The sequence below is a fragment of the Sciurus vulgaris genome (assembly GCF_902686455.1).
Source record: "Sciurus vulgaris genome assembly, chromosome: 8".
NCBI lineage: Eukaryota > Metazoa > Chordata > Mammalia > Rodentia > Sciuridae > Sciurus > Sciurus vulgaris.
Window position 1 is genome coordinate 124,052,384 of NC_136468.1, and position 25,290 is coordinate 124,077,673.

General features: G+C 42.9%; 1 protein-coding gene across 9 annotated transcripts in view; it reads right to left on the reverse strand.

Moving 5' to 3' along the window:
• The window catches only part of MED15 (mediator complex subunit 15), an 84,760-nt gene that overhangs the window by 41,703 nt on the left and 17,767 nt on the right, over window positions 1-25,290 (reverse strand). For all 9 annotated transcript variants that reach the window (XM_079151997.1, XM_079151999.1, XM_079151998.1 and 6 more), the window contains exons 2-5: window positions 21,372-21,459; window positions 9,488-9,539; window positions 7,830-7,859; window positions 6,238-6,450 (exon numbers count right to left, since the gene is read on the reverse strand). In XM_079151997.1, coding sequence (XP_079008123.1) covers window positions 6,238-6,450; window positions 7,830-7,859; window positions 9,488-9,539; window positions 21,372-21,459 — 383 coding nt within the window. The remainder of the gene's footprint in view (window positions 1-6,237; window positions 6,451-7,829; window positions 7,860-9,487; window positions 9,540-21,371; window positions 21,460-25,290) is intronic.

Below are 25,290 nucleotides of genomic sequence, written 5' to 3' on the forward strand. Positions count from 1 at the left end.
CTATGACAGCAGGATTGTACCAGTCTGGGAAACTCAGCAAGACCTATCTCAAAATAAAAAAGGGCTGGGGAATGTAGCTCAGTGATAGAGTATCCCTGGGTTCAATCTCTAGTACTACAAAACAAACTATAAACACTCTTTGCATGAGTTTTTATGGGAAGTTTTAATTTCTCTGCAATAAATGCCCAAGAATGTTAAGGCTGAGGTGCATGTTTCATTTTTAAAGAAGCTGTACCATTTTACCATCTGCAATATATGAGTGTTTCAGTTTCACCATCACCAGCACTTGACAGTGTCATGATTTATTTGAGCCATTCTTGGTAGGTATAAGAAGTATTATATTTATGTTTTGGATACAGACTGCTAACTCTGTTTGGAATTCAGAAAATATGTGAATGACAATAATCTTTTAAATGTTGAGGTTTGTTTTATGGTTGATTGGTTGATTTTTGTAAACATATTTGTTCCATGCTGTGCTTAGCTTAAGTTGTTAATCACATTTTTCAGATCTTTTCTAAACATACCAATTTTTGTCTGCTTAACTAGCAATAGCAAAAGAAGTAACTGAGGTAATTGTCCAATAAATCTGTTCACTTTCTGTTTTTGTATCTTTCTGCATCTTCTATTGTAGGTATTTCCTGAAGGATAACATATTTGTACTATTTCCTTACAGTTCTACTTAATCTCATGTTTCCTGTCTTTTAGCAGAAAAACTTAGTTCATTCACATTATGATTATTTACATTTTTCAATTCATTTCTATTTGTCTCTTCTTCTCCTTTTTCTTCTTTTTTTTTTTTTTTTTAAGTACCAGGAATTGAACCCAAGGGCACTTAACCATTGAGTCAAATCCCTAGTCCCACAAATCCCCTTTTGAGACAGGATCTGGCTAAGTCCCTTAGGGCCTTGCTAGGTTGCCCAGGCTGGTCTTGAAACTTGCAATCCTCCTGCCTCTGCCTCAAAGTTGCTGGAATTGCAGGGGTGCACCAGTTCTTTTTTTTTTAAATTGCATTTTCTTTGAATGACTGGATTGAACTTTGTATGTTGTTTGGATTTTGTCACTTTTTTCATTATTCCATTTTTTTAATTGTTTTGAAATTTACAAATTATTTCTTGTTTTTATTTTTCAATTTTATCATATATATTTAACTTGAAAGTATAAAGTTTGCTGGATCTGGTGGTACATTCCTGTAATCATCTCAGCAACTCAGGAGGCTGAGGCAGGAGGATACCAAGTTTGAGGCCAGCCTCAGCAACTTAGTGAGGCTCTAAGAAACTTTGTCAAACCCTGTCTCCAAAAAAAAAGCAGAGGTGGGGTGGGTGAGGTGGGGTGGTTGGGGATGTGGCTAAGTACCCCTGGTACCAAAAAGAAAAAGTAGAGCTTACCAATATTTTAACCTCTTTCTCAAGTTTACTATTTATTTCTTTTGGGTACTAGAGATTAAACCCAGGGATACGTAACCACTGAGCCACACCCCCAATCCTTCTTATTTTATGTTAGAAAAGAATAATACCTACTCTATACACTACAGTAAGAATTAAACAATCTGTTATAAGTAAAACAATCAAAATTGTGCTTGGAGTGGAGTAAGGCTGTGTAGAAATTAGCTTTGAGCATTACTGACATTTTGGTATGTCAGTACCAAATTAGCTTTGAGCATTACTGACATTTTGGTATGTCAGTTATATTATTGGGTTCCATTCTACATAAGATGTTTTAGCAGTATCTCTGGCCTCTATGTATTACAGGTCAGTGGCACCCCTACAGAAATGACATCCAAAATGATCTCCAGGCATTGTCAAATGTCTCTATGGTACACAATTACCCCAGCTGACAATCATGGGCTTAGAGTTACACACATTTACTACCCCTCACGTACAATACCTCTTTTTCTATTATGTGCCTGCATCTCAAAAAGATGGCTTGAGGGGGAAGAGGAATTGATGAGCTAATAAAAGGCTACTCCCCTTTAGAAAACCTTTTGGTGAAGGTCCTAGATGTTTTTAATCTAAAAACATCTTGCCTCCCTTGGCCTTATATGAGATTTGCAGGCACACATGGTTGGCAGCTCTGTTCCCAATGCTTTAATATTTTACACTACTGTTGGAGTCTACTTAGTGTTCCTTTATTGGAACTAGTTGTTTCTAAGATACTCTTCTGGGCTGTGGTGCTTGTATTTTTGCAACAGCAGGTTAAGACACAGATGACCTGTTTAGTTCACTTGGGTCAGCTGGCTTTTTGTTACCTCTTCATGAACTTTTTCTTCCATTCTCTCCATTTGGTACTCTAGGATTTTGATTAGAACCTGGTCATACTTCTACTCTTCCACATTTCTTTTTTTCTTTTCTTTCTTTAAATATTTTTTTTTTAGTTGTTGATAGACCTTTATTTTATTTATTTATTTATATGTGGTGCTGAGAATTGAACCCAGTGTCTCACATATGCTAGGGCAAGTGCTCTGCCACTGAGCCACAACCCCAGCCCTCTTCCACATTTCTTGTCCTTACTTTTATATTTTCCTTGTCCTCTTTTTTGTGTTTCATTTTAGGTATTTTCTTCAGAATTAGCTTCTAGTTCACAAATACTTTCTTCAGTTCCACTGAATCTGCTGTTTACTTATCCATGTTCTTTCAATAATTGTATTTCTCATTTCTAAAAGTTCCACTGGCTCCTTTTCAGATCTCCTTGTCACTCCTGATAGGGTTTTTTTAGTTGTCATTTATCTTTTCTTTCTTTTCCTCAGTACTGGGGATTTAGCCTGGGGCACCGTATCACTGAGCTACATCACCAGCCCTTTTTATTTTTAATTTTGACACAGGGTCTAAGTTGCTTAGGGCCTCGCTAAATTGCTGTAGCTGGCCTCACAGATGTTTGCCACCACACCTGGTACTATTTCCTTACACGTGTGGAGCTGAGTACATATCTAATAATACTGGTATGTGTGGTTCCTGAGTGGATTTATATCTGTTTACTATCTTTGTTCTCCTTCATGGTGTTTGTTTCCCTTCCTACCTGGTGATTTTTGATTATGTGCTCACTGCATGATCTTAATCTGTGCAATTCTCACAGGCTTAAACTGGGGATGTTTTCCTCCAATTTCCAGGTGCGTCTAGGGGAGCTGGGGGTGGTGGTGCCAGAAGCCCCAGTACAAATCCTAGTGAGAGAGAGGAATTCTAGACTTGCCTTCCTCCATCTAGCAGTGGGCCATGTTTAGCCTTCTGCAGTACAGTCTAACCAGGATCTACATATCCAGGAGAAGAGATCCTCAACACACAGTCTGTCACACAGCCAGAAGTAGAAATTATTTTTGTTATTTTGAAGTACTGGAAAATGAACCCAGGGGACCTCTATCACTGAGCTACATTCCTAGTCCTTTTTCTTTTTAATTTTGAGATAGGGTCTAAGTTGCCAAGGCTGGCCTTGAATGTGCCATCTGCCTCAGTCTCCCAAGTAATTGGAATTACAGGTGTGCATCAATGCTCCTGACTAGAATTTTTTTTTTTTTTGTACTGCAGATTAACCACTCAGCCACATCCCCAGCCCATTTTTGTATTTTATTTAGAGAAAGGATCTCAGTTGCTTAGTGCCTCGCTAAGTTGCTGAGCTTGTTTTGAACTCTCAATCCTCCTATCTCAGCCTCCCAAGCTGCTTGGATTATAGGACTGTCCCACCACTCCCAGCTAGAAATTATTTTCAAAGTCACTTTCATATGTACATGGTACAAAATTTGCTATAGAGCAAAAACAAACATAGTGGGGGGGAAAAGTCTTTTCAACCCTATACTACAGCCCCTAGACATATGCATAGTTAGCAGTCTCAGCATTCTCTGGCTAACCTTTGATCACCTGGAGACTATGACAGTGTCCTCCATCCAATCTTTTGGGAGTCCCTGAAAAATCTGACCCACACTTTGACTTCCTGGGGACATGCAATGATGTTTGCAGAAGACATCAGGAAGGATATCAAATGTCCATTGGGCAACACTACCTATTTCAGGGAGGCCAAGGAGGTAAGGGGTCAAAAGCAGGGAGGAAGGTACTGACAGAGACAGTAACAGGACTGCAGAAGAAGACACATCAACTTTCAACTAGTGCTACCCAGTAGACCAGGCCCTGTGAAAGCTGAAAACAGGATGTGGGCCAAGGTCAGACTAGGGAGGGTATGGGCAGGATAGCAGAGCGTCACCACTGAACTTCTGAAAAATAACTGGTTCAAGACAAAGTCTTAGGAGTAGGATTACAGAGAAAACGATGTGAACACTCTAAACTCACATTTTTAAAAACCATTTCCTATTATAAAATAGAAACCTAAAAAGGAATCCAACCAGTATACAGGATATACTGTAAAAGGAGCTGGAACTTCTGTGTGTCCTTGCATAAACCCACTCTGTGTGTATATCAGGTGCATGAAAACAGCAGATTGGGTTGAAGAGCAGAAATTGTCTGAGGATGAGATTGGAATGTGCCAAAAGTTAGATGGCAAAAAATTAGGAAGAAGGAGAGAATGAAGATAAGAGAGGGAGTGACTGGGATGTAGGAAGGTTCCAGACAAGGAGGGCAGAAAGGAAGATGCCTGACACAGGGGATTCATGTCAATGAAAGGGGTGCTGGGATCAGGCAGCAGTTTCCATTCCAGTTCTTGGCTATAGCTGCATCACTGGCAAAGCAGGGGTAGCTGCTCTGTACTCTTCACAGGGTTACTGTGAGGGACACATGGCAAAAATATACCCAAACACTAAAACCTATACACAGCTGTCCACAGCATCTTTATTTATGATAGCTCAAAACTGGACAAACCCAGATGTCCTTTAAAGGTGAGAAGATAAGTAAACTATGAAACATCCATTCCATGATACCCTACTCAGCAATTAAAGGAATGAACTACAGATACAGTTTGGATCTTAAGGGCATCATCAGAAATACAAGGGCTAATCTCAAAGTCACTTATCACATAAGTCAGTTTCTACAATAAGTGCAAAGTGACATAGAATAGAGTGGAAGGGAAGATAGGTGGTTGTCAGGTTCAGGCTTAAAGGGAGGGTGTGATTTTTTTTTTTTTTTTTTTTTTTTTCTTTTTCTTTGCAATAGAGGCGACTGAAACCGGGGCAAACTTTACCAATGAGCTGCATCCCTAGCCCTCTTTACTTTGAGACACGGTTTCGCTAGGTTGCCCAGGGTGGCCTGGAACATATGATTCTCCTGCCTCAGTCTCCTGAGCAGCTAGGATTACAGGTGTGTGCTACCAGACCCTGTGAGAGGATATAATTTCTCAGATATGATATAGGAGTTTGTTGGTGATTATGGTTCTGTACACCGTGTATAGTGACAGTTACTTGATACACACGTGAAGAAATCTCACAGAGCTACATATACTCATATATGCACAGCCAGGAATGCATATAAAAACTGGTGAAGTTTGAATGAAAGTCTCGATCTAAGTTGGCAGTATTGTCCTGTGCTATTTTTCACTTTAGACAACATACTAAGTAAGATATTATCATTGGAGACAGCTGAGTGAAGGGCACATGAGAACTGTGCTAGTTTATAATTTCCTGTGACTCTCAAACTGTTTATTAAACAGTTACATAAAGGGGGAAAAAGTACGGAAGCATTTTGCAGTGGACACAGTGCATTACAAGTACTGAATACATGTTTATGGGAGTCAGAAGGACATCAAGAAGGGTCCTGGAAAGCAGAAGGAAAAGGTGCTTTGTCCTTTATCCCACCTCAAAGGAGCTGCATGCAGGAACCGGGGACACATCCCAGAGAACAGTGCAAAGGACAAAGCACCTCCTTCAAGGAAAGGGAGCCCAGTGAAGATGTGGCTGTGAGTCACAAGCCAGGACTGACTAGTGCAAAAGCAGCACCAGGAGATAGCCCTTGTCAGACTGTGGGGTGGTGGGGTGCTGACATGGCACTGCTTCATGGCTGAGAATCCCCTGAAACATACTGTTTCTATTTCAATGACAAAACATAACCCTTTGGATGTTGTCCCAGGCCCTCCCCAACCTCTTACAAGTACCCCTCCTTCTGTACAGGACAAGGAGGGATTAGTATCACTTAACCATTCTGGGAGCTCAAAGAGGGCTTGGAGCTTTTCTTTTCAGACCCAGTACAGACAAAAGAACCAAGCTGTTTGTGGCTTCTCTATGCTTTTCTCAATACCATCACAAGCAAAGAAATAAAATGCAGTGTTACCTACAAAGAAAGTAAATTCTCTAGGAAGTATAGTACTCACTCTGAGGAGGTGCTGTAGACACCACAGTCATTCCATGAGGGGCCATTCCCGAGGTCCCAGGTGGTGGCTGCCCTGAGAGTGCCATTGGCTGCCCCATAGCACCAAGGCCACTCATCCCCCCCAGGGACTGTCCTGGGCCCCGAGGAGGCATGCCGATTCCAGTTGCTCCTGCAGTGGGTCCTCCAGTCAGGCTCTGCAGGGCATTCATGGGGTCTGTGGGAACACAAGGGAGTACATCTCAGGAAAGTGCCCCTGAACTAGGAAGTCTCAAGATATGATTCTCAAGGGGCACAGATCTCCTCCCATCTATATACTTTCCTCCCACAAAGCCCCAAATGGTGAAAGCCAGAGTCCTGGAGCCTCCCAAATGCCCAGGGCCAGGACTCTGGGTGTACCGGTGTCTACTGCTGGAATGAGAGCTCCTTGAAAACAGGAAGCATACCCCACATTCCTAGTTTGGTCTGTGACAGGGTACTAGTGCTGAGTGACAAAGGACCCCTCTGATCCTACAGCTAAGTGAAGATAGGCTGATGCCTCGAGGGCAGGTGGCAACCAGGAGGGACTTCCAGAGACAACAAAATCTGAGGGCACTTACTCCTTAGCAAGCGGTAACAGGATGGCTGGATCAGAAAAACAAAAGGGGCTATATAGACACTTCCCAGTGAGGGCACAAGTAGTGCCTAGTCTCTGCTGTCAAGTCTCTGCAGGACACGGTCCCAGTTCAGCCCTGTGGCTAAGAGCAGCACATCAGAGTAGGCTAAAAAGTGTAGGAGGGCTCGACAGAGGGTTGAGGGGCAGAGCTCTCAGGATAGCACAGCTAATGAGCGATGCCACAATCAAAGACAAGAAGGCTGATGCCATCATTACCACAGTGTGGACTCACGGCAAAGGGTTACGTGCAGACAAATATGGCCTGGTTGGGTCACCCTGCCATAGAACTGGGTGGTGACTAAAGAATCCACACATCAAAGCCAGAGTCCAGGCCACAAAACACTTGAACCCAACTGGGTCCATCTGGCTGAGAATTACTGTGCTGGTTGAGGCAGGGTCCACTGAGGTAGGGCACCTGGTATTTTCAGCTCTACTGTCTAGGGTGATTCAAGCTGCACCCTTTCTGACAGGCTGGAGCTCAGATAACCAGCTTGGATTTGCTCACCCCTACACTGACTGCGGAGACCAGAGCTCAACCACCAGAATTCCCCGTAAGTGATAAAACCTAGAAATTAAAATGGGACGATTTCTAAACTTGTAAAGAAATTGCATAACTTAAGGGAAAGGAATTTGCAGTTATTCTCTAAAACATGTTACTACAGATTATAGTTTTCTCCAAGAGAGCTTAGTACTTTTAGACAATAAGAGCTTTGTGAGTTTTTATAATCTTGCTAGAAACCTGGACAGAGAGGCATCATCTGATTTCAGTTTCCAAGAAGATGAAGGGTGGAGGAGACACTGAGGCATGACTGATCAGCCTCCTTCCTGCTAGAGATCTTTGGAAATTCTTCTTTGAAAATGTGCACAAAGTAGGCATCATCTCATTCCTGCCACCCCAATCTTAGGTTAGGAAAGACTATTTCAAAAGGAAAAACTCTTACCACTGACAGAAGCTTGAGATTTCTTGTTATCTATATAAAAACACAAGCAGAAAAACAAAGTAAACAAAGTTTTATATAAACACATGTTTTCAGGGTAAGTCAGCTTTGTAGACATTTGATCAGAGGTTATTTGCTAAAACTGAACTGACCCTGCCCAGAAACTAGGCAAACAGACCTCAGAGCCTCAACCCCAAGAAGCCACTGGTTCTTCTGGCAACCACATGCTGAACATGCAAGAGGCCTAGGGGTAGAGGGCACCACTTGGAGGTCCACCTGGGGCCTCAGGGAACTGCTGAAGTCTCAGGTACCCTGGGCCTACTCTGCTTTTCCTTCCTTCTCAGGCCCTGAGGCATCAACTGTAAGAGAACACCAAGAACCTATGAAGGAGCTAGAATGGTGCTGAGAACTCGTAACACCTCCATTTTCAGATCACTCTGATGAAGCAGCATTTCCATTTCCTAGGTGAAGAAACTGAGGATGCCCAAGGCTACAGGAAGTCAGGTCTACCTAGCCCCAGTATCTGGGGAAGAAATTCCCTGACAAAGTAGTCTAAAGCTTCCATATGAGCCCAGGAAACCCAGGGCCTAATGGTCACTAGGCCACTATTAAGATGAGCACAGCATGGGGTGGGAGTGCCCACTTCAGGACATCCCACTACTTGTTCCTCAGACTTCTAGTTCCTTCTCTTCTACATTTCCCAGGTCCTTCCCCAATCCCCAAAGAAAGTGAAATCTCATTAAGTCTACCTTGGTGGCCATTCTAATAAAAGGTCAGTGTGAAAAGCAGAAAACCCTACTGAGCTCAGGGATTCTCAATCTCTCTCTCTGCCCTTGTCGACTGCCACTAAAGCCACAACTACCTCTCCAACCCACATTCCAACTGCTACAAAACCAAAGGGAAACAGTTTCTGACCCATGTCAAAAGCAGCCCTCTCCAGTGCTTACATAACCAGGGTGGGTAGGAAGGTTGCTGGCTAGAGTCCAGAGTAGCCACCAGCATGAGTTTCCTTCACAGGATACAGTTATCCAGGAACACTCAAGGTCCACATGATTCCACATAACACATGAAAGCACAAAGAATACCTGCCCCAGGATGTCTTGAAAACTACTGAAGAACTAGAGCCACTGCCTGGCCAGTCTGAAAGAACAACAGCAGGAACTCTCTACAGGGGGACACAACATGAGACGAAGCGATCTTCAGCATGGCAGGGAACAAGGGGTGGGGATTTAGGAGGATGACCCAGAAGCTTACAGTCACAGAAACACACATTTAGATCAGGCCTCCATAGGTGAATAAAACCAACTATTAAGGAAGAAAGCATATGTTTCAGGGTAAACTGCTTAATGAAAATTGCCCAGAGTGTGAAAGCAAAGCTTTATAAAAATGTAGATAAGTACACAAGAGAAAAGAGCAGCCCAGTTTAGACCTCTTTGAGGTCAACATTTCTATCATGTCAGAATTAGCATTTCTGAGGCTCTGGGAGGATGCAGAATTTGGAATCAAATGCTATGCAGTGAGGAATTTCCCAGAAGCAGACAAGTTGACACAGATGTTCCAACTCAGGCACTTCGATCCACCCAGAAAGCCGCCAACAGATAGCAATAGAACTAGCCTCTCACAGTGATCATAACAAACCAGAAATGTGAAATCTTACTTACGAATATCTCGAAAATGGATAATAAGCCTGGCCACGAGGGAAAGGTATTCATCCTAAAAGTAAAAACAGGAAGCAGTTTAAATCCCAAATGGAGAAGCATAGCCATGTGACTCCCCCTTTTCACCCCCTCATCCTGCCCAACCAGAGGTTCTTCCAGCAAGGCTGCTGGCCTCTGAGGCCAACTGAGATGGCTGCAGTCACTCAGCCCAGCTCAGCTCCCTCTGGAATCCATCTCTCAGAGCAGAGCTGTCAGTGCTTCACTCTGTCAATAAAAGGCACAAAGAAACAAAAGAAGGGTACAGAGAACCTTCAAAAGGCAGCCCCTCCATACTAATGGAAAAAGCACTCAGTTGAAGAGCTGGGAGTCACCTCAAGTCCCTTCTTGTCACATAGGGCAAAATCAGGTCCAGAGGGAGGCCAAGAAGGTGGCCTAAGGTCACAACACCTATCGGACACAGACATGTACAGATCGCTGCTGCCTTTGCATTACTGGTATAGAAGAGCTTTCACTTTTCACCACCAGCCTGTTGCTGCCTTTCCCTTGCTAACGTGGTATGTGCACACAAATCTGCATGGGGCGCCCCTGGCTATGCCTCCTTGGAATCCATGTTTCTCTGATAACTACAAAGGCAAGGGAGGGAGCAAAATGCCATTTGAATGTGACAGGTAAAAGCCATTGACTGCCTAGGCCCTCTGTCTAGGCTGCCATATTTTGGAACTGCCCAGTAGGGCCCGCCTTCTAATAACTGTCCTGTGGGCACTCAAAGTTGTTCTGGGGAAATCACTACTGAGAGTCTATCTTGTGGACAACAGAAGGATGTCTAAGTTAAAATCTTACTTCAGAGAAGCATATTTCTTCTCCAAGGAAATGCCCATCCTTCCAGCAAGGCAACCCAGAAGGGTGAAGCCCTTACTCCTACACTGCTGCACAATTGTCCTTCCAAGTCACTGTGGTACTGAGAGTCCACTAGACAGAAGACAAGACAGCAGGGGAAAGGGACAAGAAAATAAACATGGACTGGGTGAAGGTTAAAACCTAAAGACACTGTATCTACATCTCTATCATCCCTCGCCTATTCCCACACTCCACCACACTACTATTTTTCAGCTAGGGTAATTAGCACAGGGTAAAAGGAAGGAGAAAGGCCCAATGGAAAGAAGCTAGGAGGAACTGCTGGGAAGACAAAGGTACAAGGAGACACTGCTGGAACAAAGGGACACTGAGGTACTCTATCAGTACTCCAAAATTCTAACAGCCCCATCGATTTCTAGTAGGAAAGATAACATGTGTGTGGGGGCGGGGACCCCAGTCAGTTGCCAAGACACAGTCCCTGAAGGACCTGGTAAGTGGGAGCAATAGAAGCGTAGGGGCCAAAGGAAGCTCAGGAATGGAAATGAGGCAATCAGGTCTAGGGCAAGAGAACTTGGAAGCCAGCCAGGTCCACATCTGACCTCTGATTAGGGCCCTGGACTACCTTGTAGGTCGGCAAGACCTTAAAAGAATTTGTTGAGTTTTCTCCATTACCATGAAAGGTAAAACAGGAGGGAGTAGGTTCAAAAGAAAAAAAGTTATGTTTACATAAACACAAGACATGATAAATGAGGCCCCAAACTCCTGCACAGAAGCAGGACCTAGTTACACTCACTGTCAGAAGACAGATGGGTAGACACTACCATGCTGTGTATCTACTTGCCACTACTGGTCTAGAGTTGGCAAAGTCATCAAGGTCTAATCCAACTCTGCAGATTTAAGGGTGTGTGGAGAGGAAGGGATGACTTATATGGAAAAGAGAGAGTAAGTCACCATGATGGCCAAGGGACTTTCTCATGGATGAAACACATTTTTTACGTTCTCCCAAAAGCAAGTCACCAAAGAACACGTGGGAGCTAAGTCTATGGGTCAGCAAAAGCAGCTGACATTGCACCACTAATCCCCAAGGCCTGGGCTATCATTTACACCCCCAGCTGCTTATTTTTTGTCTGTTATTGATGGTATCCTAACTGACCTTCCCAGGTGTGAGAATTTTCAACCCCTGTCCAGACAGAGAGACAATGGTACTCCCTTGCTCCAAAAGCACCCAAACTTGCCACAATAGCTCCAGAAAAAAGGTCAAGGGCAGGTAAGCACCTTATCTTCCCTACATGCCTGTAATCTCAGTGGCTTGGGAGGCTGAGACAGGAGGATTTCGAGTTCAAAGTCAGCCTCTGCAACGATGAGGTGCTAAGCAACTCAGTGAGACTCTATCTCTAAATAAAATACAAAATAGGCTGGGGATGTGGCTCAGTGGTTGAGTGCCCCTGAGTTCAATCCCTGGTACCAAATTAAAAAAAAAAAAAAAAAAACTATAAAGTTAATTTGAATTGGAAACATTGGTGTAATATTACAGGGTTTTTTATTTTTCCTTTTAATTTTGAAACATGGTCTCACGAAGTTGCTAAGGCTGACTTTGAACTCAAAATTCTCCTGCCTCAGTCTCCCAAATTGCTGGGATTACAGGTAGCACCACCATACCTGACTTATGAGGTGTTTGTTATTTCATTTTATTTCTTAGTCCTATTCACAAAAAAGCCCAAAAGCAATAAGCAGAGCCATGTCCACAATTGTGTGCACTGAATGCCATTTCACCCTCAAAAAAGGACTCAGGGATCCTTAGAGGAACAGGCATTTCCAGAGTCTAAATATCAGCAAGCTAGAAAAGACTAAAAGGGTCATGTAAGGAATCCTAAGAGTGCAGGGGGGATGGGCACTATCACTGAAGGAAGACATGACCATCTAAACATCAATGCAAACTACTACAATGGACTGAAACACACCAAATATACAGCCCTGAGCCTAAAATGTGGCTCAAAGAGAACCCATCTGTGGGCCCCTGAGGGCACTCTTTGCCCTGGAAGGAATAATAAAAGCATTCCGGATGGTCTAGAACAAACAGTGTTTTTTTTAAGAAAAAGGAGTACTCCCTGAAGATAGAAAATGCTTCTTGACAAAAAAATTCCATGTAATAAATGTGGAAGAAGAGCCAGAATTAAGGACAATGACCATTTTGCAATCCCTAATTAAACAATGGAATTACTGGATAATGAAGAACTTTACAAGGAGTCAGGCTGCCACCCCTCTAAAGCCTCAACAACTGTGCCTCCTTGAAGCATCGAGACACCCAGAAATACCAGAAAAGGTCACCTTGGATCCATTCTTGTTAACAAGACTGTACCTGTCTGCTCTTTCAGTCTAACACCCAGTTCACATCGAAATGGTAGACAGAAGTGAGCCACAGGCATCAGGGCCCATGTAAAGGACTTCTGGGCTGTTTTTTCTACAGGCTGAGAGAGGCCTGAGGGAGAACAGACTCTCATTTGGATCCTGATTCAAATAAACCAACTGCTAGGAAAAAACTGCCCGACTGAGTTTGTGTTATTGTTCAGTGGGGCCCTGATTGTGTGTCCTCTGTGTGGAGAAGCTCTGCAGTTGCAAGGATACAACACCATGAAAGCTGAGATCTGCCTGTTAAACACTTCAAGATGAACACAGAAAGGCCAAACTACAACAACTGCAGGCTCCAGGAATCTCTCTGAAAGTTTTCCTAACAAATTTAAAAATGTATCAAAGGGGGCTGGGGAGAGAGCTCAGTTGGTAGAGTGCTTGTCTTGTAAGCACAAGGCCCTGGGTTCGATCCCCAGCACCCCCCCGCAAAAAAAAAAAAAAAAATTTATCAAACCTCAGAGGGCATTCTCAAGCCAAGGCAGCCCCAACCGCATCCTCTACCCATTACCACTCAAGTAAACCATGCTGCCCTGACTTTGCTACCAAGGGCAGATAGACGTGTTCTCTATTACCGTCACTGATTCCATTTTTTAAAATATAATAGTTTCAGCTGGGCATGGTGGCACATGCCTCTAATCCCAGAAACTTGGGAGGTTGAGGCAGTAGGACCCTAAGTTCAAAGTCAGCCTCAACACCAGCCTCAGCAACTTAGCAAGGCTCTGAGCAACTTAGTGAGACCCTATCTCAAAACAAAAACTAAACAAATACATATATACACATATACATACATCATAGTTTTATTGAAATACAATTCACTTTCCATAAAATCCACCCATTTAAACTATACCATTCAAGATTTTAATATATTTAGAGCTGTTCAACATCACCACAAAAATTTTTGGACTGGGGATATAGCTCAGTTCGTAGAGTGCTTGCCTTGAAAGCAGAAAGCCCTGGGTTCAATCCCCAGCACAGTAAAAAAAAAAAAAAAAAAAAAAAAAAAAAATTTATCACTCTTAAAGGAAACTCCATTACCCACACAGCATTCTTGGCTTTAGGCAATCACTAGTCAACTTTCCATCTTTAGTGGGCTAAATAATAAGCCCTGACCTATCAGGTCTGATTCCCTGGAACCTATACATGTTACCTTATTTGGAGAAAGGGTTTTTGCAGATGTGCTTAAGGATCCTGAGATAGGAGATCAGGCAGGTGGGCCTTAACTGCAATCATATGTATCCTCATAAGGAGGAGGAAAAAAGATTCACACTCAGAGATGAAGGTGATGGAACAGAGACATTTCAGTCTATGATGCTGAGTTTTGAAGCCTGGTGTGACACATTCATACACCAAGGGATACCAGCAGTTACCACAAGCTAGAAGATGTAAGGAAAATTGTCCCTGAGAGTCTCCAGAGGGAGTGCAGTCCTACCAACATGGTGATTTTTGCCCAGTGATAAATGATTTTACTCTTCTGGCCTTTAGAATTTGGAGAGACTAGATTTGTTTGTTCAAATTATGAATGTATGCATTCATTTATTTACTTATTTACGACAGGGTTTCCTTACAGGACTGGGGATGTAGCTCAGTGGTAAAGCAGCCCTCAGTTCAATTCCCAGCACTGCAAAGGAGAGAAAACAAAAAACAAAACAAAACAAACAAACAACAACAACAAAACAAAGAGAGCAAGAGAGAATCCAAGTATGCACAAGCAAACAAGCTAATTAAGCATCATGCTTCCTTTGACTTGCCCTGTACTTGGTTTTCTCATGGGTAAACTAGGGAAAATGTTGCTTGATAGATGTTTGTAAAATGTTTCTCTTGGTGTCTGGATACATTCATAATACAGCAATAGAAAACTGAACAATTAGAATTTAAAATTAGGCTTGTGAACAAGTATGTTTACTAAGGGCAGAGCAGAAGTCCTGACAGTTACACATTTAGATGGAGTTCATTAAAACAGCACTACTAATGGTGATAACACTGGAGCCTTGCTCTGAACAAGTAGCACCAAGCATACCCCCAGGACTTTCTAGGAGATCTCAATTGTTGTTAAGAAAATGCTCATTTTTTTCATATGCTTACATCTTCTAATGTATACCTTATGCTTTTCTCAGTTCTAAGAATCAGTACTTCCAATGCCTTGAACACTTGGGCAGATAAACTCCCTTGGTTCAACAGGAATAGCAGAAGATGTATTCAGATTCAATGAAGAGCTAGACCTTGGGTTTTTGAGGTTCCTTAGAAAGGCTGAAGATAGGAAAGTGTCTCCTTTTATCAGATGGATATTTGCAACCTCCCACTTCCACAAACAATGGGCCTAATTATCTATGCTCTTGCCCATTTATTCTGGTTGGTTGGTAGTTCAGCTCTTGTTCCTCTTTGATTAGTCCCAAGTGGCCTGCCAGTTTAATGCTCTTGGCCTCTTTGGTCAGGGTTCACTTTTGCACCAATTTGTAATATGAGTGAATACACACACACACACACTCACACACACACACACACACACTGTCTCACCCTTAGTAAGGCCTTCAGCAACTCAGTCTGACCCTGTCTCAAAATTTAAAAAAAAAAAAAAAAATAGAGCTGAGGATGTAGCTCAGAGGTAAAGGGCCCCTAGGTTCAATCCCCAGTTCCGAAATAAACAGACAGACAAATAGATAGTCTTGCAGGGCATGGTGGTGCACATCTATAACACCTGTGACTCAGGACGCTGAGGCAGGAGATCACAAGTTTGAGGACAGCCTCAGTCACTTAGCAAGATCCTGCCTCAACACTCACACATTGCTGGTGGAGTAGGAAATTTGTGCAGCCACTCTGGAAAGCAGTATGGAGATTCCTCAGAAAACCAGGAATGGACTCACCATTTGACCCAGCTATCCCACTCCTCAATTTATACACAAAGGACTTAAACTCAGCATACTACAATGATGCAGCTGCATCAATGTTCATAGCAGCTCAATTCACAATAGCTAGATTGCGGAACCAACCTAGATGCCCTTCAGTTGATGAATGGATAAAGAAACTGTGGTATATATACACAATAGAATATTACTTGGCCATAAAGAAGAATAAAATTATGGCATTTGCTGGTAAATGGATGAAGGAGGAAAATATCATGCTAATTGAAATAGGCCACACCCAAAAAACCAAAGGCCGAATGTTTTCTCTGATAAGTGGATAACAATACAGAATGAGCTGGGGTGGCAGGGGGAAGAGAAGAATGAAGGAACTTTGGATGGTATAGAGGAAAATGGGGTGGGAAGGGGTGGGGGAACGGAAAGATAGAAGAATGAAACAGACAGTATTACCCTATGTATATTTATGATTGCATGAATGGTGTGAATCTACATTGTATACAACCATAGAAATAAAAAGTTGTACCCCATTTGTGTACAATGAATAAAAATGCAGTCTGTAAAAATTTTAAAAGATTCTGCCTTTAAAAAAAAAAAAAAAAAAAGACTGAGGATGTAGCTCAAGGTAAAAGCATCGCTGGGTTCAATTCCAAGTACAAAAAAACCAAAATGTATAAAAATAAATTGTGGGGCTGGGGTTGTAGTTTAGTGGTAGAGGGCTTGCCTAGCGTGTGTGAGGCACTGGGTTAGATTCTCAGCACTGCATATAAATAAATAAAATAAAGGTCCATTGGAAATTAAAACAAACAAACAAACAAAACCTTCCACCAAGGCCTTCTTTGTTAAAAATAAGTAAATAAAAGTTTAAAAATAAAAAATCGGGGCTGGGGCTATAGCTCAGTGGTAGAGAGCTTGCCTCACATGTGTGAGGCACTGGTTTGATCCTCAGCACCACATAAAATTAAATAAGTGAAGATATTATGTATACATACAACTAAAACATATTTTAAAAATTTAAAAAATAGTGTTCTGTACTGAACATGCATAGACTTTTATCATTATTCCCTAGCCAATACAGTATAGTATTTGCATTAGATTAGGTCTTATAGTAATCTAGAGATGGTTTAAAGGATAAGGGAAATGTGTGCAGTTTTTATGCAAGTGTTTTACACAAGGGACTTAAGTATCTGTGAATTCTGGTATCCTCAGGGAACCCTGGAACCAATCTCCCACAGACACCAAGGAACAACTCTTTAAGGTTAATTTTTAAAAGATCAAGTAAGCAGGACTGGAGTTGTGGTTCAATGGTAGAGTGCTTGCCTACTATGCATGAAGCGCTGGGTTTGATTCTCAGCACCGCATATAAATAAATAAAAAAAAAGCTCCAGTGACAACTAAAAAAATATTTAAAGAAAAAAAAAAAGATAAGTAAGCAAAAACAGCCAGAAATATACCCAGTTTTAGTAAGCATCTTTCCATATTGCCTCTATAGGTAATGACAGAAGTGCCAACACCCCTGACTGCTGAATCTCTCTGAAGGCTGCCTGGAATAGGTGGAGTTGCTATTATCACTATGGCCCACCACCCAGGCATGGCTCTATTTGTTTCCCTCTGCCTCCCTCAGACAGAGGATTCCCATCCATGAGAATTAAAGTCTTCAGGAATTAAAGTGAGTGTCTGAATGTCTTTTGCTCTGGCAGGTGGGAATCAGTGAGAGACATGGTGTCCACTCTGACATCAGACCCCTAGGTTACATCCCAGCTCTCCTCTAACCAGTCATGTGGTATTCTGAGCAGGGAAATTAGCATGCGTGTGCCTGAATTTTCCTTGTATGTTGACAGGGAAAAATAATACTGTACCCACTTTATAGGTCTAAGTGGGACTCAAAGAGAGTCAATACATGAAGCACTCAGAACATGACCTTGCAAGGGGACATCACATTAGAGTGTGCAGATGAGATCTGGCCATGAAACCTAGAGCCAGACAATGTCAGAATGTGTCCACTCCTGGAAAATTGGTGAATTCTTCTAAAGAAAAGCACTCAAAGTTTTCTCTGCCCTAGAGTATACACTAAAGAGCTCAAAGTGCTCATTAGTTCTCCAGTTCCCTTCAGAGAGGCATCTTTGGACCTGCAAATACATCAGAATTCCAATGGAAAATCATCCGCCACCTTCATGACTCACTACTTCCCAGCTCCTCTTGGGGTCCATAGAGATATCATTCTTCCCTATCTTTACCCTGGTCCAGGGTCCCACTTTTTAAAATTTTTTCATAGCTGCTCTAACAGGGTCTCAGGCATCGGGGGAAGTAAAAGTGTGTCTGAGTTGCAATTTTGACCTGAGGAGTCCACCCACAGAACAACCTTGTTGGAAGGTTCTCAACTTTTGTTTGCCTTCATGTGGAGCTTGATCAGTAAGTAAAAAGACAAACACAGACAACAATGTTTCTGTAAAAATGACATAGGAATTTTCCAACACTGTTCTCAAAAATATTTCTCTTCCAATTAGCCAGGTCCTCCTTTAGGAATTAGGGATTGAGAGCCAGCTTAAACAAAGTAAATAGACTGAAATCATTAGGGTGCAGCATAAGTAATTTAATATGCAGTAAATGAAAGACTAAGGCATAGTGAACTGGGATGGGGAGGGGCTATTGTGCCTGTAGGCACATCCCTTGGGATGGAAGGCTTATTCCTCAGCTGCTGGCAGGGTCTCTGAGGTAGTCTCCATGATACCTGGGCAATGATCACTGGCCACTTCTCATGCCAAAAGGCAAAGGTGATTTTTCCAACCCTGAATCTGTACTGGCTTTAACACTTCCTGTGTCCAGATGCACACCTATAATCTCAGAAATTAGGGAGGCTGAAACAGAAGAATTGTTTAAGTCTGAGGCCAACCCTGGCAACTTACTGAGACTGTCTCAAGATAAAAAATAAAAGGGCTGGGGATATAGCTCAATAGTAGAGTGCCCCTATGTGAAATCCCCATATCACACACACACACACACACACACACAGACTTCCTGTATCCAAATAAAATAATATTCTAGAACCTCTGAGGGCTGACAGCTCCCATTTCTTCTTTTTGAAAGCCAGCCACAGTGCTATAATAAAGTCTGAGCTCTGCCACTGGAGATACCAGAGTGGAGGCCATACTGGGAAAACTGACATTGCAGTCACCTGAGTGAAGCCTTTATGGACCTTCCAGATTATCCCAGCTGCCCTCACTAAGCAACCACATGAGAAGTCAGAAGTGAGACCAGCAGAACAGTCCAGCTGTGCAGTTCCAATTGTCCCTACTTCTGACTCACAGAATCAGGAGAAATAACTCACTGCTTTATGCTAGTTAGGTTTGGGGCTTGTTTGTTATGAATAAACAATGCTTAACCAACAGTGTTTATGTATTTAAAGCTGAGATGGTCAGTTCAATAAGCCTCAAAGTTCGATTATAAGAAAATACAAACAAAATCAGTAAAAATATCCCATTCCCAAAATATTTGCAAATTATATATTCAATTATAGATCTGTACACTGATACATAAAGAACTATTAAAATCCTGCTAAAAAGCCAGGCATGGTGGTGCATGCCTGTAATCTCAGTCACTTGGGAGGCTGAGGCAGGAGATCAGAAGTTCAAAGTCTGTCTCAGCGAAATCGAGGCACTAAGCAACTCAGTAAGACTGTCTCTAAATAAAATACAAAATAGGGCTGGGGATGTGGTCAAGTGCCCCTGAGTTCAATTCCTGGTACCCACCCCCCAAAAAAAATCCTATTGAAAAGATTATTAAAAGAAAATGAAAAGACCAACAACCCAATTAAAAAACAGGACAAGGGCATGCCTGTAATCCCAGCAACTCAGGAGACTTAGGCAAGAGGATTGCAAATTCAAGGCCAACCTCAGCAACTTAGTAAGACCCTGTCCCCCTGCCTGGCACCACCCCCCCAAAAAAGCCGGGACTTAGTTCAGTGGCAAGCTCCCCTAGGTTCAATTCCTAGCACCTTCTCCCTCACACCCCAAAGAGGCAAAGGATATGACTAGACAATCTTCCCAAAGAAAATATAAAATGGCCAACGAGCACATGAAAAGATGCTGAACATCATTAGTTACCAGGCAAATGCAAATCAAAAGCTCAGTGGATACCACTTCACATTTGTTATGATGACCATAATAAAAAGGACAATGATAAGCACTGGGGCAAAATGGAACTTCATAAGCTTCTAATGGGTTCAAATGGTATAGCTGCTTTGGAAAATAGTCTGATAGTTCCTCAAAAAGTTATACATGGAGTTACCATATGAACCAGCAACTCCACCCCTAGGTATGTACTCAAAGTCTACACAAAAACTTGTACACTGGGCTAGGGATGTAGCTCAGTAGGAATACACTTGCCTAATATACTCAAGGCCCTGAGTTCTATCCCCAGTACCAAATGCACACTTCAAAAACATCTTACATGAATATTTACAGCAGCATTATTCATAATAGCCAAAAGTGTAAACAAGCCAAATGTCCATAAACTGATAAATGGATATATATATCCATATATATGCGTACACACACACACACACATATATATGATCTACCCATCCACAGACAGAATGTTATTTAGTAATATAAAGGAATTGTGTATTTGTTACATGGTTCAGTCATACATACAAACACGAAAATTCCCATAAATCACATTACTTTTTTTTTTAAACAGTGCTAGGGATCAAATGTAGGGCCCCAAGCATGCTAGGCAAGTGCTTTAACAATTAATTACATGCCAGTCCTGTATGACTACATTTATATGGAAAGTTCAGAATGGGCAAATCCATAGCAACAGAAAGTAGATAAGTGGTTGCTAATGACTGGGGAAAAATAAGGTGTGACTGCTGATAGGTGCTAAATTTCTTTAGGAAAATATTCTAAAATTAGATTATAGTGATAGTTCACACAATTCTGAATAATCTAGACAACTATACACCTTAAACTGGTGAACTGTATAGTATATGAATTCAATCTCAATAATGCTCTTAAAAGAAAAACAGGGCTGGGGAGATAGCTCAGCTGGTAGAGTGCTTGGCTCGCAAGCACAAGGCCCTGAGTTCGATCCCTAGTACCGCAAAAAAAAAGAAAAACAAAATGCTTATCACACATATCCACACAACAGAAACCACCCTGCCCCACCTCAATATGCATGCAATTGTGCTCATAAACACACACCACTGTTTTTTCATTTCATTTCTACTAAAAGGGCTCTGCCCTGGGAAGAGACCATGGAGGAAGAAAAACAGTCATATGAAACCAAAGACAAGAGTCCACACCTTAGAAATCCTTCTACCCACTCCATCTGTGATGTTCCAGGGCTCAAATCTTAACTAGTACTACCTGCCTCACTTCACAAAAGAGAATAGGTGCACTTATACATCCATGCATCAGAGCCTATGGGTCTCAGGGAGGACCCCTGCTGAGCTTAAACTCAGCAAAGAGCCAGTGCTTACTCCTAACATTTTCCATTTCATGGGAACACAGGGTTTCAGTGAGTTACTTGCATGATTCATAGGGGCTGGGCACAGATGAAAGGTATCAGCAGTGAGGACAAAGTCTGCCCACCCAGTATCCTCCTAATTCCATTGACATAGGAGAATGCTACATACAAAGTCAACACGTCTGTGATCACTCAGTGAGCAACCAAATAACTCACTCCCTATGACCTTGGCAGAGGGTTCTCAGAACCTGCAATCCTCTCTGAACCTCTCTAACAAGGGGCTCCACCCAAGGATGACTTACCCGGGTCTTGGCCTTCAGGAATACATGGCTCTCCATATCCTTGCTAGATTTACTGTGGGCCACACCAGCTTTCCTCATGGCATCCTCGCTGAAACACAAAAGAAGAGACGTTTACACACAATAGCAAGTCTTAGCCATCAGGCTCTGTAGGGCAGCTGCCCCTGGGAGGACCAGGTACTGTTCCTACCTCAGCAAGGATGAAGGAAGGAATGCTCAACAGAGCAATGACAGAAAGCTGAACAAGGAAGTAAAAGGACAGGGCCATGAAAAAGAATAGGAAAGGTGGTCACCATGAAGCAAAAGTAAGCTGCTGGCACAAGGGGCAAGGGGACCTGTCCCTTAGAGACTGCTCACCACCAACACAAAATCAAGCATGCATTAGACCACTGGGTGGTCTACCAGTCTATACTTCCTGCCCTCTGAGTGTCCTGGGTCCCTACCCAAATCTTCCACTGAGCACAGTGGAACTCGGTTTCAGAATCTTCCTCTATAAAATGAAGGGGCCCACAGAAGTTATTTCCCAGTCCCTCCCAAGGAAAGGGTCCCTCTGTGGAACAATTCATGTTCTCCTAACATAACCAGAGACCAGTCCCAAATTCAACAACTTATAGCTGGTGACAGGAGGAGACAGATCACGCAAATGTGAAAAACAAAAGAATGGAGGAAGGAAGGACTGTATAGAGGGAAAAGAGGGGTGGGAGGGGTGGGGGGGAAGGTAAAAAAAATAATAGAATGAATCAAACATTGCCCTATGTAAATTTATGATTTTTAATTAAAAAAAAAAAAGAAAAAAGAAAAGCCAAACCAGGTCCCTTTGTAATGTAATAAATTTAATTCCACTAAAAAAAAAAAACAAAAAAAACACACATTTACTAACAGAGGTATAACAAGAGAGGAAATCTTATTACAGGTTTTATATCACACTGCTGCTCCAGGGTACAAAGAGTCATGCACATGAGCTGAACTCAGTTCCCCTTGGATGACAGCATAAGCATACACTACCCTCCTCCACACATACACACACACAAAGAACAGGTATGCACTGCTAAAAAGGAAGAAGACATAAGAGCAGGCTTGGGCTGGGCATCCATCTCTCAAGGGACATACTGCTCTGGTCTGCTCAGTCTGCCTTCTACCCTAGAGTGTAGGTCTTCTCCCTGACTGTCTTCCCAGCACTGGGCTTGCTAATAAACAAACGAAACTTGTCAGGGATCTGTGGCCTCACTTGAGTGGAATAAATAAATAAGGCCAGTCTAGCTGGTGCTTGAAAGCACCTCACCACTCCAAACACAAATAGGGAACTAGAGAATGTGCATGTGAGGCTGCAGCATCACACCTCTGATCTCTAAAGAAATCACAGAAAGGAGGTTTAATGCTAGAAGTATAGCAGAAACAAACCTGTTTTCATGTAAATAACAACAAAACAATGTTGACCCATTGTACTACTAGATTCTTCATCCAACAAGCATGGTTGGAGTTCCTACCTCTCCTCCTGCACAGAAACCTGTTGCTGCCTTCTCACCTGGAAGCAACAGGTTCCGGCTTACAAGGCATCCAGGAGTGGAGCAGAAGCAAAAATGGAAAGGTCCACAGGGTCACAAGAGAAGCGAAGAGGAATGATATAGAAGAGTAAGATGAGAGCCAGACCACATGCAATGCAGGATCAGATTCACCGGAAAGCACAGCAAAAGCATGGCACAAGCAAGGGGGCTGATGAGGACCTGATGGACACAGCTGAAGCCAGTGTGGCACAGGCACTTCACACTGGAAATGGAGATGTCACCTGATAGGTTTTAAGAAGTTAATGAGGGTTAGGGAGATAGCTCAGTTGATAAAGCGCTTGCTTTGCAAGCACAAGGTCATGAGTTCGATTCCTACCACCATTTAAAAAAAAAAAAATTAATGAGCATTTTCAATAGAAGTGACAGAGCACACCTCTGTCACTCACCTGTGACCCTAAGCCCTACCTGTTCCTCTTTCCTCTTTCCAACAGCAGTGTCAAGAGGGGCTGGGAGGTAAACCAGGGACGTAGAAGGGGATGAGGGCCACAGAGGTATGGACCAATAGGGGATCTAACAGAAGTACAGCAGAAACAGCAAACATTTTCAGCCCAGCAGGACAGCCTGGAGGCTACCTAAGAGGGAACAGAAGGCCATGGCCGGTGGCAGTGCAGACAGGTCACAAGGTGTGAACACAGGAGGAAAGGAGTGCAGAGGAGCCTGAGGGGAAACAAGATCATAGAGATGGGCTCTATGCTAGAGAGTACCAATCACTGAAGGCTAAGCCAGGCTCCTAAGAGCATTCCTTCCAAGCTGCCACCAGTCACTTTAGTCAGAGTTAGCAAACTGGCCAGTTCCAGATAACATAGTGGATTTCCACAAAGCAAAGACACCTGGGGCATGGCCCGAGACCAGACCCAGAAGGTGGCTTACTGCAAAAGCTTTGAGATAGTGGGATGACTAAGATTGGGCCAAAGAAACAAGCTTGATGAGCTATGGGCAAAGTATACCAAATGCCAGAAGTCACACTGGAGGATGCCCTGTCCTGCCAGGGATAATGTCAGAGATGACATGAACAATATGGGCACCAACTATTAGTGACTCAGAACTGGAGGAGCACTGAGTTGGCTGGAGGCCAGAAATAAGCCTATCCTGACAAGCTAGAACATGAAGGAAGGGCTGTTACATGAGATCTAGAGAGCTAAGGAGCAAGGCACTCCATTGGCCACGTGCCTGGGAAGCCCAGTGCCCTGTCATTCCCATGTCTTTTCCAGTGTCTGCTCAGAGAGCTTCTTCATGTTTGATGGCTAAAGAATAAACCAAAATTCTCTGAGCACTGTTTTCAGTCCTGCAAATTATATTAAAAAAAAAAAAAATTTAACTCCACCTGCTACAATTTTTATTTATTTTTCTGTGGTGCTGAGGATCGAATCCAGTGCCTCACATGTGCTAGGTGAGCACTACTGATCCACAACCCCAGCCTCTGCAAATTTTATTTTAAAAAATGTTTTAGCTCTTGTTTCTAATCTAAAGATCATAAAATAGAAGACAGGCGAAGCAGAAAGCAGACAGTTCTGCCTGTTAATATCTCACTCTGCCTCCAGCAGAGGCCAACCCTTGAATCCTGGCTGTCTTGGCATTTGGTCAGAGGCCCCTGTTCCTTGGGTACTGATTGCAAATAGCTTCACAATTCACACTAGGATCTCCCCTTCCTCAATCTAGCACTTCAAGTGCCAACTAGACACATTTACCTGACCAAGGTAACCAAGGTCAGGACCCGGTTACCTTGGGAATAGCACTAGCTACTGTCCAGATCCCCTTCCACTCACCAAGCTACACTTTGCCACCACCAATTCCTTCTGACCACCTGGACCCAAATGACTACTTCTGTTTATGCTGAAAAGAAAACTTTCCACAGCTGTCACTAGAGCATGGGACAAAAGTAAATGAAGATAAATTCTCACCAGGCACGGTGGTACACATATATAAACACAGCAACTCAGGAGGCTGAGGCAGGAGGATTGCAAGTTCAAGGCCAGTCTCAGGGACTTAGCAAGACCCTAAGCAACTGAGTGAAAACCCTGTCTCAAAATTAAAAAGGAAAAGAGAGAGAGAGAGAGAGAGAAAGAGAGAGGGAGGGAGGGAGGGAGGGAGAGAGGGGGGGGGGGAGAGGGAGAGAGAGAGAGAGAGAGAGAGAGAGAGAGAGAGAGAGAGAGAGAGAGAGAGAGAGAAATTATCTTAAAGGAGAAAGCCCCAAACAGAACAGAGTACCACAGCAAGCTTCTTACAATAAAGACTAGAGATCAGAGCCAGATAAGGGCATGCAGGCCAGGAGAGGTCAAGGAGCAAAATGATGTCAGTTCACAAGGCTAGACCCTAAACAGCTGTCTTACACATCACTGTTCAAAATTGACTATGTG